A 15,447-nucleotide genomic window follows, 5' to 3' on the forward strand; every position below is an offset into this window, starting at 1 on the left:
AAGACATAGGAGTGAACAAAATAGATTAGGTCCCTGCTTCAGAAAACTCAGGAATGTACAACTGCATAACCTCTTGTATCATGACTGTTTTTCAGGCAAAACTTTCAAAGTGAATATCTCCTGAAAGTCATCCTATTTGTTGCCCACTAATTTGGCTCTTTTGAAAGCATCTGTTTTTTTAACATAGCTAGATGTGCACCATAAATTTCTAACATAATTGGCTACAGGTACTTAGTTCATTTTTTTTTTTTTAAAGTAGTCTGTACTTTCTGAATCTAATTTCCCACTCTGTCAGGCAGAGTACTGAGAGTTGGGGCTATCATGGTAGACATGGTTCCTTCCCATGAAACTTATAGTCTGAAGATTTGGGAGAGTTTATTGATGATTCTCATAAGATCACAGTAACTACCTAATTGGTAAATGCAACATCATTTGCTAATTCATTTCTATTTGGTCCCTATGGGAGTAAAAGAGATAGAGCTGGTTTATGAGTAAATGTGATATGATTTCATTATGCATCTATTTAGTTTGAGATGTCTAGTAGACATTTAGCTGGAGCTACCCAGTAGACTGGTAAACATTTGAGTATGAAGGTTGAGAGAATGTTTTGAATTGGATGTAATGATTCGGGAATTCATTCAACAATTTTTTATTAAGCAGCTACTGTGTATTGGGTACTATGGTAGGCATTAGGGATACAGCAGGGAACAAAATAACACAAAGTCCCTAGTCTCGTGGAATTTAGATTCTCAGGGTTGGCGGGTTGGGTGGGGAACATCTAATTCATAAGATAAATAAGTAACAGATATGTTAGTAAGAAGTACTGAGGAGAAAAATAAAGCAAGGGGATATGAAGTATTTGAGGGGTATTTGTCCTTGACAAGGACAAGGTCAAATGTATGACCATGGGAATAAGCAGCTGATATAGTAAAGAGGAAGAATAGAATGGACAGACTGTATTTTGTAGGGATAGTAGGGCAAAGCTCAAGGGAGAAAGAAAATAAGAGTTGAAGGTAATGGTAAAAGAGTGATTCAGTTGATGAATTGTGGATACTGGATTAAATAGTGAAAGAAGAGAAATCTAAAAGGTACTGAGTAATTGGTAGAAAATGGAAGGGTCAGGTAATTAGAGGTCCCAAGGAGTGTGAAGAATAGGAGACAGTTATGTTACAGAAACCAATTTGAGAACTCAAGTTTAAGAAGAAGGGGGAATGGTCAACTGACGTCAGATGCTACAAAGATAAATACTGGAAAGAGTCCTTTGGATCTGACAATTTGAAGGACAAGACTAGGTGATTCTAATGAAAGTAGTCTCTGCAGTAGGAGAGGAGAGGGTGGAATTAGATTGTAGTGAATTATGGAGCATAAGAGGAGTAAGGACATAGACAGGATTATTGACTAATATTTTAAAAAGTGAAGGAGAGATACAGTAATAGATAGTGGAAGACTAGTAATAGATAGGTAAAGGAAGGATTTTTAAGTTGAAGAGATGACTGGAGTACAATTATATGCTGAAGGGAAAAAGATTGGCAACAAGATATAGGAGACCAAGAATTATTGACGGAAGAGTCCCTGAGATGGGCATTCCCTTGCAGTCCAGTGGTTAGGGCTTAGTGCTTTCACTGCTGAGAGCCTGGGTTCCATCCTTGGGGAACTAAGAGCCCACAAGCTACACGGCATGGCCAAAAAAAATTTTTTTACAAAGGAAAAGAGTCCCTGAGAAAAGTAGTAACAGACAGGTTTCAGAGCACAGGTAGAAAGGTTAACCTTAGATAAGAAGAGCAACTTTTGAACTGAAAGAGGAGGAAAGAAATAAGGATGGATTAGATGAGTTTGTGGGATATGAAAGAAGAATATAATGAAGGTAGAGAAATTTAAGGAATTCTTACCTCATTGATTAATTTGGTTTTCTTGGAAATGTTGGAGTTAAAGTCATTTAGAGACTGAAGGAGGGAGGATAGGGTATGATACTTTAAAAGAATGTAAACTTGAAATAGTATGAATGGAATTCATTTAGTCATTTATTTAAAAAATACTAATAGTGCCCACAATATACTGGGTACTGTCCTGTGTGCTAGCGATATAGCAATGAACAAGACAAAGTTCTTGCCCTAAAGATGCTTACATTCTAGTAGAGGAGTAGACAACAAACAGTGTCAAGTAGTACTAAATGCCATGAAGAAAAATAAAATATGAAAAGTAGATTGTTGTCATTTTAAAGTATTTTATTCTTGTCTGATCTTTTATGAGTAGGAAAGTAAAAGTATTGTTTAAAATGTTTTCTTTGGAAACACAATGCCTTTTTATAGTGTAAGGGGTGATCATTCTTGTTTTATAGAAGTCTGCAGTACAGAGTACTAGAATGAAAGAATGATTAGGTTTTTGTCTTAAGGAATTTAGAGAATTGATCCAAAAGTGAAATCATATTTTTTCTCCTGGATACAAATATTTTGATTATAATTTCTCTTATTAAGAATTATCATGTAATCGTTCAGGCAGGAACATGATATTCTTTCCCAGGTTTTATTACTCATTCTTCAATCTGCCTGCAAAACTGCGCTCTACACTCATTTGTGCTTACTATGTGTCAGGCATTCCCTAACCATAATATAGAAATTAATACATTTAATCCTCATAATAACCAATGAATTAAGTACTATCTTTATCCTCATCTTACAGATAAGGAAAGTGAGACCCAGAGAAATAAGTGTAGACTTTTGATCTGACTGCCTGGGTTCAAATTTCAACTCTAGTAAGAATGTTTCCCTCTAAGCCTCTGTGACTTTATATAAAATAATGTTATAGCAACCTCTTAGAATTATTGTGAGGAAAAAGTGACACAGTGCTTGTAAACATTCTAGAGCTATGCTTACACATAATGAGCTCTCAAGTGGCTACTATTTCTTTCTTGTTTATATGTTTAGATTGTTTCCATGTTTCTAAATGAAAATCTACTTTTTTATCATTGGCTAATTTTTCTTCAATCCTGTATCCTCAGTGTTATGTTTTCTTTTCCTGATATAGAAACACTGGCACACAGTCGAAGAGGTCTATTAGCTTTACTGGCCCAGCAAAAGGAGTGCAAATGAAAGGAGGATATACTAGTGCAAACCAAAGCAGAATGGCTGGGTCAAAAACCATGGTGATTCTACCTGACCCCAAAACAGTAGAAAAAATGAATATTTCCTCCACAAAGACAGCCACGCAGGTAATATTCTTTAGAATTCTGAGTTTTTTTTGAAAATGACACTGGGAAGAACTTGATTGAAATGTTAAAGGTAGAAAGTATGCTGCTTTGAAACAATAACTTCTAATACAGGCATATCTCAGAGATATTGCAGGTTCAGTTCTAGACCACTTGAATAACACAAATATCACAATAAAGTGGGTCACTTGAGTTTTTTTGGCTTCCCAATGCATATAAAAATTATTACATTATACTGTAGTCTCTTAAGAGTACAGTAGCATTATGTTTAAAAATTCCAATGTACGTGACTTAATTAAAAAACTTTACTGCCAAACAGTGCTAACCATCCTCTGAGCCTTCAGCAAGTCATAGTAACATCAAAGATCACTGGTCACAGATTACCATAACGAATATAATAATAATGAAAAAGTTTGAAATATTGCGAGAATTACAAAAATGTGACACAGAGACTCAAAGTGAGCAAATGCTGTTGGAAAAATGGTGTCAATAGACTTGCTGGATGCAGAGTTGTCACAAGCCTTCAATTTGTAAAAAACAATATCTGTGAAGTGCAATAAAGTGAAGCACAGTAAAATGAGGTATGCCTGTATTGATATATTGATTTTGTTAGAATCTTTGCCATATAACATATCTTACAGCATAATATTGGCAGTTGGCGCCTCTAATTCATTATTGGTAGTAAGAACATTAGAGTGGAGTGAAGAAAGTCTACTCATGACCTTAAGAATTATTTAGTCAGCTCAGGCTGCTGTAATAAAGTACCATACACTGGGTGGCTTATAAACAAATTTATTTCTTATAGTTCTGGAGTCTGGAAGTCCAAGAGTACGGTGACAAATGGTCAGGTTCTGGTGAGGACCCTCTTCCAGGTTGCAGACTACCAACTTTTATTGTATCCTCACAAGGGGGAAAGAGATTTAGCTAGCTCCCTAGCCTCTTTTTATAAAGACAGTAATCTCATTCATGAGGGCTCTACCTTCATGACCTAATTACCTCTCAAAAGTTCCACCTCCCAATACCATCTCACACTGGGATTAGTGTTCCAGCATATGAATCTGGGGGGTACACAAACATTCAGTCCATAATAATTATATACATATTACGTACACATTATATGCATTACGTGTATGTTATACATATATATTACACAGTATTAACAGCACTATGTAAAAGGTATAATGCATCATGACCAAGTGGGGATAATATATGCAAGATTGTTCCAATATTCAAAAGTCAGTACTTTCCCCCTTATTAGTAGATTGAAAAAGAATCCATGTGATTATCACAACAGATAAAGAAAAAGCATTTGAAAAATTCAATATCCAGTGATTATAAAAATTAAAAATAAAATCTTTCAACTAACTTGAAAGAGAAAGGATTTTCTCAGGAGCGATCTGTAAAACCTACAGTTAACATCATACTCAGTGATGAAAGGCTGAATGCTTTTCCCCTAAGATCAGGAACAAGACATGGATGCTCACTTTCATCACTTCTATTCAGCACAGTAGTGGATGTCCTAGCCAGAGCACTTAGGCAAGTAAAAGAAATACAAGTCATCCAAAGTAGAAAGGAAGAAGTAAAATTATCTCAGTTCACAGATGACATAATCTTATATGTACAAAACCCTAAAGATTCCACATTAAAAAAATTGTTAGAACTAATAAATTCAGCAAATTTGCAGGATAGAAAATTGACACACAAAAATCTATTGTTTCTATACACTAGCAATGAATAATTTAAGAAGAAAATCAAGAAAAATAGTTTTGTTTGCAATAGCATCAAAAAGAATGAAATACTTAGAAATAAACTTAACTAAGGAGTTGAAAGATATGTACACTGATAACTATAAAGAGTGCTGAAAGAAGACAATAGTAAATAGGAACACATCCTTTGTTCATAGACTTAATATTGTTAAGATGTCAATACTATCCAAAGCAATCTACAGCTTCAATGCAATCCCTATCAAAATTCCAGTGACATTTTTTGCAGAAATAAAAAAAACCCATCCTAAAATTCATATGGACTATCAAGGGAGCCCAAATAGCCAAAACAATCTTGAAAAAGAACAAAGTTGGAGGCCTCACACGTCCTGATTTAAAAACTTATTACATAGCTTCAGTAATCAACACAGTGTAGTACTGGCATAAAGACAGACATATAGGGACTTCTCTGGTGGCGCAGTGGTTAAGAATCCGCCTGCCAATGCAGGGGACACAGGTTTGATCCCTGGTCTGGGAAGATCCCACATGCCGTGGAGCAACTAAGCCCATGCACCACAACTACTGAGCCTGCACTCTAGAGCCCGCGAGCCACACTACTGAAGCTTGTGTGCCTAGAGCCACAACAAGAGAAGCCACCACAATGAGAAGCCCATGCCCACAACGAAGAGTAGCCCCCGCTCACCACAACTAGAGAAAGCCTGCACACAGCAATGAAGACCCACCACAGCCAAAAAGAAAGAAAGGAAGAAAGAAAGAAAAAGACAGACATAGGTCAATGAAATAATATAGAGCCCAGAAATAATAAGGATATCAAGGAAGGAAGGAAGGAAGGAAAGAAAGGGAGGAAGGGAGAAAAGAAAGAAAGAAAAGAAAGAAAGAAAGAAAAGACAGACATATAGGTCAATGAAATAATATAGAGCCCAGAAATAAACCCTCACAATAAGGATATCAAGACCATGCAATAGTGTCTTTTCAACAAAGGTGTTAAGAGAACTGGATATCTACATGCAAAAGAACGAAGTAGGACTCTTACCTTACACCATTTACAAAAGTAATCAAAATGTAACAAAAACCTAAAGGGAAGATCTAAAACTATAAAACTCTTAGAAGAAAATATAAGGGAAAAACTTTTTGACATTGGATTTGGCAATGATTTCTTAGATATGATATCAAAAGCATATACAGCAAAAGAGAAAATAGATATATTGGACTACATCAAGCATTAGAAACTTCTGTGCGTCAAGGGACACAACAACAGAGTGAAAGGCAGCCCATGGGATGAGGAAAATTATTAGAAAATCATATATCTGATAACAAGTTAATATCTGGAATATATAAAGAACTGCAACTCAACAACAAACAGCCTAATTTAAAAAATTGACAAAGGACTTGAATAAATATTTTTCCAAAGAAGATATACAAATGGCTGACAACACATGAAAAAATGCTCAACATCACACCGGTAATCATTAGGGAAATGTAGATCAGAACCACAGTAAGATACCAGCTCACACCAATTAGGATGGCCACTATGAAAAAAACCCCAACAATAACAGAAAATAACAAGTATTGATGAGGATATAGAGAAATCAGAACCTTTGTGCACTGTTGGTAGGATTGTAAAATGGTGCAGCTGCTATGAAAACAGTATTATTGTCCCTCAAAAATTTAAAAATAGAATTACCATATCGTCCAGCAATTCCATTTCTTGGTCTGTACCTAAAAGAATTGAAAGCAGAGATTTGAACAAATATTTGTACAACGATTTTCATCGCAGCATTATTCATAGTAGCTAAAAGGTGGAAGCAACCCAAGTTTCCATCAACAGATGAATGAATAAACAAATTGTATGTGTGTATATACCTTTAAAAAGAAGGAAATTTCAACACATACTACAATATGGATGAACCTTGAAGATATTATACTTAGTGAAATAAACTAGTCACAAAAGGACAAAGACTGTATGACTCGACTTATCTGAGATACCTAGAGTAGTCAAATTCATAGAGACAAAGTAAAATGGTGGTCACCAGGGAAAGAATGAAGAGGAATTATTGTTTAATGGGTACAGATTTGCAGTTTTGTGAGATTTTTGTTTTTGTTTTGCAGTACACGGGCCTCTCACTGTTGTGGCCTCTCCCGCTGCAGAGCACAGCCTCCGGACGCGCAGGCTCAGCGGCCATGGCTCACAGGCCCAGCCGCGTCGCAGCATGTGGGATCTTCCCGGACCGGGGCATGAACCCATGTCCCCTGCATCGGCAGGTGGACTCTCAGCCACTGCGCCACTAGGGAAGCCCTTTGTGAGATTTTTAAAAAGAGTTCTGGAGATGGATGGTGGTGGTGACTGCACAGCAATGTGAAAGTACTTAATGCCATGAACACTTAAATGTGGTTAAGATGAAAAATGTATGCATTTTACCATAATAACCCCCACTGATGAGCTCTGCCTGGGTGTGGCACACTGAGAATCCTGGGGCCTTCCCCTGGTCCATGAGATCATGTTCCATGTCAGGAGAGGCAAGCTGAGAAGACCTCAGGCTACTGCCCTATTCCCTCCATGGAGCACTCAACACCTAGAGTGAGGTTGTCACTCATGGAGAAGCTTACCATTGTGTCCACTGTCAACCCCAGAGATCTGGTGCAGAGATATTATCTGGGGAGAGAAGCAAGCTGTACAACAGTTCCTTATATCTTCCATAAGGAACCAGCTTTATTTGCAGCAGAGCATGGAGAAGTTTAAACCTATGAACACCCTCAAAAACAGTGGACATAGTGGTAAAAGGCAATTGCAAGGAAATTAATTGATCTAATGAAGATACACCCTAGACTGTAGGCTAGCTAGTTTATAGGGAAACAGGGTATAAGGCAATTCCTCAGCAAGAGAAGCCTTCCTGTAGTGAGAATAAATATTGAACATTGGCATCAGAAACTTCCCTGGAAGGAGCCACAATTTGATTGGATTAGTCCGTAGAGAATTTATGCCCCAGGGCATTGCTGAAAACAATAGAGCAATCAGCTGGCGACTAGTGAAGTTAACAGCTGAGTGTGGTCAGAGTAAGTGTGGAAGAGAGCCCTACCAGTAGCGCTGTCATCGCAGGATGGTTGTGGGCATACCCAAAGCTGTACCTCCCTGAGGAGCAACATTAGTGTGTTAACAGGACTGCAGGGTAGGTGTTGGGAGGGGGCATATTAGTTTCCCAGGAGTGCCTTAACAAAGTACCAACAGCTGTATGACTTCAAACAATAGAAATTTATTGTCTCACACTTCTGGAGGCTAAAAGTCTGAAATCAAGGTGTTAGCAGGGGCGTGCAGCTTCTGAATATGCTAGGGAAGTATCTGTTTCTCTCCTAGATTCTGATAACCCCAAACACTCCTTGGCTTGTAGATCCATCACTCTAATCCTCTATCTGTACATTGTGTTCTCCCCATTATCTTCACAGTATCTTCCCTCTGCCTCTGTTCAAATTTCCCCCTTTTATATAGACATCAGTCACATTGAATTATGGCTCACCCTAATGATCTCATCTTAACTCAGTTAAATCTGCAAAGACCCTATTTCCATAATCTGAGGTACTGGAGGTTAGGACTTCAACATATCTTCTTTTCGGGGACACTGTTCAACCTGCAATGGGAAAACAGACCTCACTAAAATAATCCAGGTTATCACTAAACAAAATATAAACAAGCAAATAACAAGCTCTAGGGAGGAGGGAAGTTCCAGTACCCAGAGTTGCTACAATATATTATCTAAAATCTCTGATTTCCAACAAAAAATTGCGGAACATGTAAAGAAATAGGAAAGTATGACCCATACTCAAGAAAAAAGGCAACAGAAGCTGTCTGTGGGAGGAAGCAAATGTCAAATTTAACAGAGATTTAAAAGAAGCCATTATAAATAGCTTCATGGAATTACAGAAACTATGCTTTAAAGAAGTAAAAGAAGGTATGATCATGTTACATCAAGTATCAATAAAGAGACAGAAATTATAAAAAAGAACTGATGGAAATTCTGGAGCTGAAAAGTACAATAATTGAAACTTTAAAAATTCACTAGAGGAGCCCAACAATGGATTTTAACTGACAGAAGCAAGAATTAGCAAACTAGAAGATAGATCAATAGAGATTATTCAAGACAAACACAGAGTGGGAAAAAAAAGAATGAAGAAAAATGAATAGAGCCATCAAACACCATCAGACACACCAACATATGCATAATGGGAGTAACAGAAGAAGAGAGACACAAAAGGAAAGGAAAAAATATTCAAAAAGATAATGGAAAACACCCCAAATTTAATGAAAAACAATATCCTACATATCCAGGAAACTCAGTGAAGTCCAAGAATGAATGAATGCAGACATATTATAGTAAAAATGCTGAAAGTCAAAGACAAGAAGAAAATCTTAAAAGCAGCAGGAGAAAAACAGTGTGTATCATGTACAAAGGAACCTTAATAAGATTAACAGATAACTTTTCATCAGAAACAATGAGGCCAGAAGGCAGAGGAGAACAAATTTGAAGTTGTTAAAGAAAAAGCTCAACCAAGAATGTTGTATCCAGTAAAGCTATTATTCCAAAATGAAGATGAAATAAAGAGTCTCCAAGATAAACAAAAACTGAAAGAATTTATTGCTTGCAGACCCACCTTACGGGAAATACTAAGGGAAGTTCTTCAGCTTGAAAACAAGTAACTTCAGATGGTAATTCATATCCATACAAAGAACATCAGTGAACACAATTATGTAATTACAACAACTATTATATCATGTAATTAATGCAACTATTAGTGCATTTCCTCCTTTTTTCCCTCTTAACTGATTTGAAAAATGATTATATAAAATAACATGTATATAATGTATTATTGGATCTATGACACAGAAATGTAATATATGTGTTATGTATTTGGCAGTAATAGCACACAGGAGGTGGATGGGAACAAAGCTGTAATGTAAGCAAATGATGACAAAATGAAAAGTAATAATTATGGCTCTGTTTTCTTATATTTTGTAACAGTAATACATGTAATTTACATAAAAATAATACCACAAAAGGGGGAAATAGTGAATAGAGCTATATAGGAGTAATATTTCAATATATTACTGGAATTAAGCTGATATAAATCCAAAGCTAATTTTGACAAGATGTGTATGTTAAACCCTAGAACAACCATCTAGAAAAACCTCAAAAATATAATGAAAAGATCATTAAAAAATTAAAATGCTACCTTAGAAAATATTCACTCAATGCAGAAAAAAGTAATAAAGGATGAATAGAGAACAAAAAAGACATGAGACATATGGAACCCATAAAGTAAGATGGGAGATATAAATCCAACTATATTAAGAAAACATTAAATGTAGATAGATTAAACAATCCAAATAAGGGGCATAAGATTGTCAGACTGGCTTAATAAACATGATCCAATGATAGGCTGTCTAGAGGAGACACACATTAATTTCAATATTAATTTCAGACCAATATCTCTTATGAATGTGGGTGCAAATATCCTGAACAAAATTCTAGCAAACCAAATCTAACATATAAAAAGAATTATATGCCTGGAGTGCATTAGTCTGCTAAGGCTGCCATAACATAATATCACAGACTGTATGGCCTAAACAGTGTCCTAATCTACTCTTCCTTTAGGGACACTAGTTATATTGGATTAGGACCCACCTTAATGGCCTCATTTTAACTTAATTATCTCTTTAATGTCCCTATCACTAAATACAGTCACATTTAGAGGTACTAGGGGTTAGGGGTTCAACATGTGAATTTTTTGGTGGGGAGAGACAATTCAGCCCATAACAGTTACCAAATGGGATTTATCCCAGGGATGCAAAGTACTTTAACATCTAAAAATCAATGTAATACATCTCATATCAGTAGAATAAAAAGCAATGATCATCTAGATCCAGAAAAAGCACTTTTCAAAATTCAACATCCTTTCATGATAAAAACACTTAATAAACTAGGAGTAGAGGGACTTCCTCAACTTGATAAAGAACACTTATGAAAAATCCACTAATATCAACTCAATCATGCAACTGGATGCTTTCCTTTTGACATCAGGAACAAGACAAAATTTTCTTGCCACTCTATTCAACATTGTACTGGAGGTTCTAGATAGGGCAATTAGGGGGAAAAAAAAGGCAACCAAATTGGAAAGGAAAAGATAAATCTCTATTTGCAGGTGACATAATGTTACATATAGACACTCCTAAGAAATCTACTAAAAAACTATTAAGACTATTGAATTCCCTGGCGGTCCAGTGGTTAGGACTCAGCGCTCTCACTGCAGTGGCCCGGGTTCAATGCCTGGTGGGGGAACTAAGATTCTGCAAGCCGTGGCATGGCCAAACAAACAAAAACAAACAAAAAAAGAAACTATTAAAACTAATGAATGGATTCTGTTAGGTTGCAGGATACATGATCAATATACAAATAAATTGTATTTTTTACACTTGGAATAAACAATTTGAAAATTAAGAAAACAATTTCTTTCACAATAACATCAAAAACAATAAAATACTTAGGAATTAATTTAATAATAGAAGTGACATCATAAGCTCTGAAAACTGTAAAACATTACTGAATGAAATTAAGGATGATCTAAATAAATGGGAAAGCATCCAAAATTTATGAATTGGAAGACTTACCATTATTAAGATGGTGATACTTTCCAATCTGTTCTATAAATTCAACACAGTCCTTATCAGAATCCCAGCAGACTTCCTTGTGCAAATTGACAATTGATTCTAAAATTCATATGGAATTGCTAGGAACCCAGAATAGCCAAAATAGTCCTGAAAAAGGAGACTAAAGTAGGCAGACTCACACTTCCCAATTTCAACATTTACTACAAAGCAACAGAAATCACGATAGTGTGGTACTGATTGGCACAAGGATAGATATACAGATCAATGGAATAGAATTGAGAGTCCAGAAATGGACCCATTACATCTATGGTCAACTGATTTCTGATAAGCGTACCATGACCATTTAAGAGGGAAGGGATAGTCTTCAATAAATGGTGCTGGGATGACTGGATAGCCACATGCAAAAGAATAAAGTTGGACCCTTGCCTCACACCATATAAAAATTAATTCAACATGAATCAAAGACATATGTAACAGTTAAAACTAAAAACTCTTAGAAGAAAACATGGTGGTAAACCTTCATGACCTTGGTTTGGCGAAGGATTCTCAGATATGACACAAAAAATATGAACAACAAAAGAAAAAAAGCCAGATGAATTGAACTTTACCAAAATTAAAAATGTTTGTGCTTCAAAGAACATAATAAAGTAAAAAGTCTACCCACAGAATGGGAGAAAATATTTGCAAACAATATATCTGTTAAGGGATTTGTATCGGGAATATATAAAGAATTACAACTCAATAATAAAAAGACAAAATCCAATTAAAAATTGGGCAAGGGATTTGAATGCTCATTTCTCCAAAGAAGGTATACAAATGGTCAAAAAGCACATGGAAAAATACTTGACATCACTAGTCATCAGAGAAATGCAAATGAAAACCACAGTGTGATCTTTACTTCATACTCAGTAGGATGGCTAGAATCAAAAAGTCAGATGACAAGTGTTGGCAAGGATATCAAGAAATCAGAATACTACTGATAGGAATGTAAAATGGTCCTGCCACTTTGGAAAACAGTCTGGTAGTAATTCAGGTGTTTAAACATACTGTTATCATATGACCCTGCAATTCTACATATAGATATATACACCCAAGAGAAATTAAGATATATTTCCAACCCAGAAACTTGTACATGAATGTTTATATCAGTATTATTCATAATAGCCAAAAAGTGAGAACAACGCAAATGTCCATCCGTGGACAGATGGCTAAACAAAATGTGGTATATTCATACAGTAGAATATTATTCAACCACAGAAAGGAATGAAGTACTGATGCATGCAACAACATGGATGAATCTTGAAACCATTATGCTAAATGAAACAAGCCAATCAAAATACCACACACTATGTGATGCCACTCACATGAAAGTCCAGAATAGGGAAATCTATAGAGACATGAAATACCTACGTGGTTGCCTAGGACTGGGAGGAAGACAAGGGTTAGGGAATCAGAGTTAAAGGATACAGAGTTTCTTCTTGAGGTGATAAAAAATTTCTAAAATTAACTGTGGTGATGATTGCTCATATTTGTGAATACACTCAAAACCACTGACTTGTACACTTTAAAAGCTATTTAAAAAGATAATTATGCAGATTGTGTGTAACTTTATGCCAATTTTAAATTTTGCAAAATTTGCAAATGAATATAAAATGGAAAGATTCCTTAAAAACTTACATTTTACCAAGAGACAAACAAAAATGAAAATTGGAAGATATTAAAGAAATTAATATGAGTAATTTTAAAATCTTTCTTCAAAGATAATTCCAGGCTCAGATGGTTTCACTAGTGATATATGCCAAACACATAAGGACAAAAACAGAACAGAAGAAATGGGTATACTCCAGAACTCATGTTATGAGGCTAGAAATATCTTGATATCAAAATCTGACTACAACAGTATGAGAAAGAAACATTACAAGTCAATATCTCCAAACATAGATGGAGAAATCCTCAATAAAATGTTAACAAAATTCAATAACAATAAAAAGAGATAGTATATCATGAGCTACATTTATACCAAGAAAGATTGGTTTAACATTTAAAAATCCATTAGTGTAATTCACCACATTCATATATAGCTTAAAGGAAAAAACATATGATCATCTCAATACATAAAGTATTTATTTGATAAGATTAAAATTTATTCATGATTTAAAATGTTCTTATGAAACTGGCAATCACAAGGATCTTCCTTAATCTGATTTATAAAATCCTACAGCACTGGTTGTATTTAATGGTAAAGCATTCCTAAGAAGGATCCACCCACTTCTATCCAACATTCTTGGAAGTCTTAGCCATTTCAGTATGGCAAGAAAAAGAAATGAAAAATGTAAGCATTGGAAAGAAAGAAACGAAACATTGAATATCTGTAAATGACACAATTATCTATATGTAAAATTTTAAATCACCTATTAATAATTATCAAATTAATCAGAGTTTAGCAAGGTTATTGGATATCAAATAAAACAACCAAGAACAATTATATTTTTATATACCAGCAACACACATTTCAAAAATTACATATTTTTCTAATAATACCATTTATAATAGCACTAAAATGTATTAAGTACTTGTGGATAAATATAGCAAAGATGCACATACCTATACTGTAAAAACTATAAAATTTTACTGGGAGACATTAAACAAGACCCAAACAAATGGAGAGCTAGAACATGTTTATGCATAGAAAGAGTCAGTATTGTAAGTATATCAATTATACCCAAATTTTGATTTATAGATTCTTTGCAATTTCAGTCAAAATCTCAGTTTTTTTTTCATTGTATTTTTTTCAGGAACTTGTCAAGGTAAGTCTAAAATTTATATAAAGCTGCTGAAGCTTAGGTATAACCGAGATACCCTTGAATAAGAACTTTGTGAAAGGACTTGCTCTCCTAGATACCAAGTTTTATATAAAGCGTAACATTAACAAAGGTATAGACAGAGAGCCTACAAGTGACTCAGGCACATATAAACACTTGTTTTATAATAAATGTGCACTAGAAAGTAATGGGGAAATAACAGGATTTTCAAAAATTCTTGTTGAGACAATTGGGTATTCACATGGAATAAAAATATATTGGCTTTCTTCCTCATACTATACAGAAAACTCAATTCTGGGTATATTATAGATCTAAACATGAAAAGCAAAAATATCTTCATAATTTCAGGATTGGGAATGTTTTCTTGGATGAGACATCTAAGGCGTAAACCATAAAGGAAAACATGATAAATTTGACTACGCTAAGATGAAGAACTTCTATTCATTAAAAGACACTACAAGGAAAATTCAGCCATACAGTGAAAGAAGACATTTTCAACACATAAAACAGAAAGGGTTCATAGTCAGAACATTTAATGAACTCTATCATCAATTTAAAAAATGACGGAACTCAACAGAAAAGTGTGCAAAGGACTTGTATGGGATATTTTCCTTCAAAAAAAAGGAAGTCAAGATAGGAATAAGCACATGAAAAGAAGTTCAATTTCATGAAAATTAAAGTCGAAATGAGATACCTGTATACCTATACCCATACTGGTTTAAATTTCTAAATCTGGCAGTGCTAGTTGTTGATGAGAATGTAGAGTAACAGCAACTGTCACAATGCTGGCAATCTTGAAAAGTTTTACAATCAACTTGGAAAACAGTTTGGTGTTATCTAATCAGGTTGACTCATCAATTCCACATCTATATATCCCCTACAGAAATATATTTTCATGTTTAACAGTATGCTTTCACATTAATGTTTATTGAAACAGTTTTCATGATGGCCAAAAACTGGGAAACAATTCAATGTCTGTTAAAAGTAAAAGAGATAGATAAAATATGATATACTAATCCAACAGACTACAGTCACCAA

The 15,447-nt window shown here is 34.9% G+C and overlaps 1 protein-coding gene across 1 annotated transcript in view; it reads left to right on the plus strand.

Annotated features, from left to right (window-relative positions):
* The window catches only part of WDR78 (WD repeat domain 78), a 117,619-nt gene that overhangs the window by 6,711 nt on the left and 95,461 nt on the right, over positions 1 to 15,447 (plus strand). The window contains 1 exon segment of the mRNA XM_029228003.1: positions 3,025 to 3,208. Within this exon segment, the coding sequence (XP_029083836.1) occupies positions 3,025 to 3,208 (184 nt within the window).

This window comes from Monodon monoceros, unplaced genomic scaffold (assembly GCF_005190385.1).
Source record: "Monodon monoceros isolate NGI ecotype Baffin Bay Population unplaced genomic scaffold, NGI_Narwhal_1 Super_Scaffold_18, whole genome shotgun sequence".
Lineage (NCBI taxonomy): Eukaryota > Metazoa > Chordata > Mammalia > Artiodactyla > Monodontidae > Monodon > Monodon monoceros.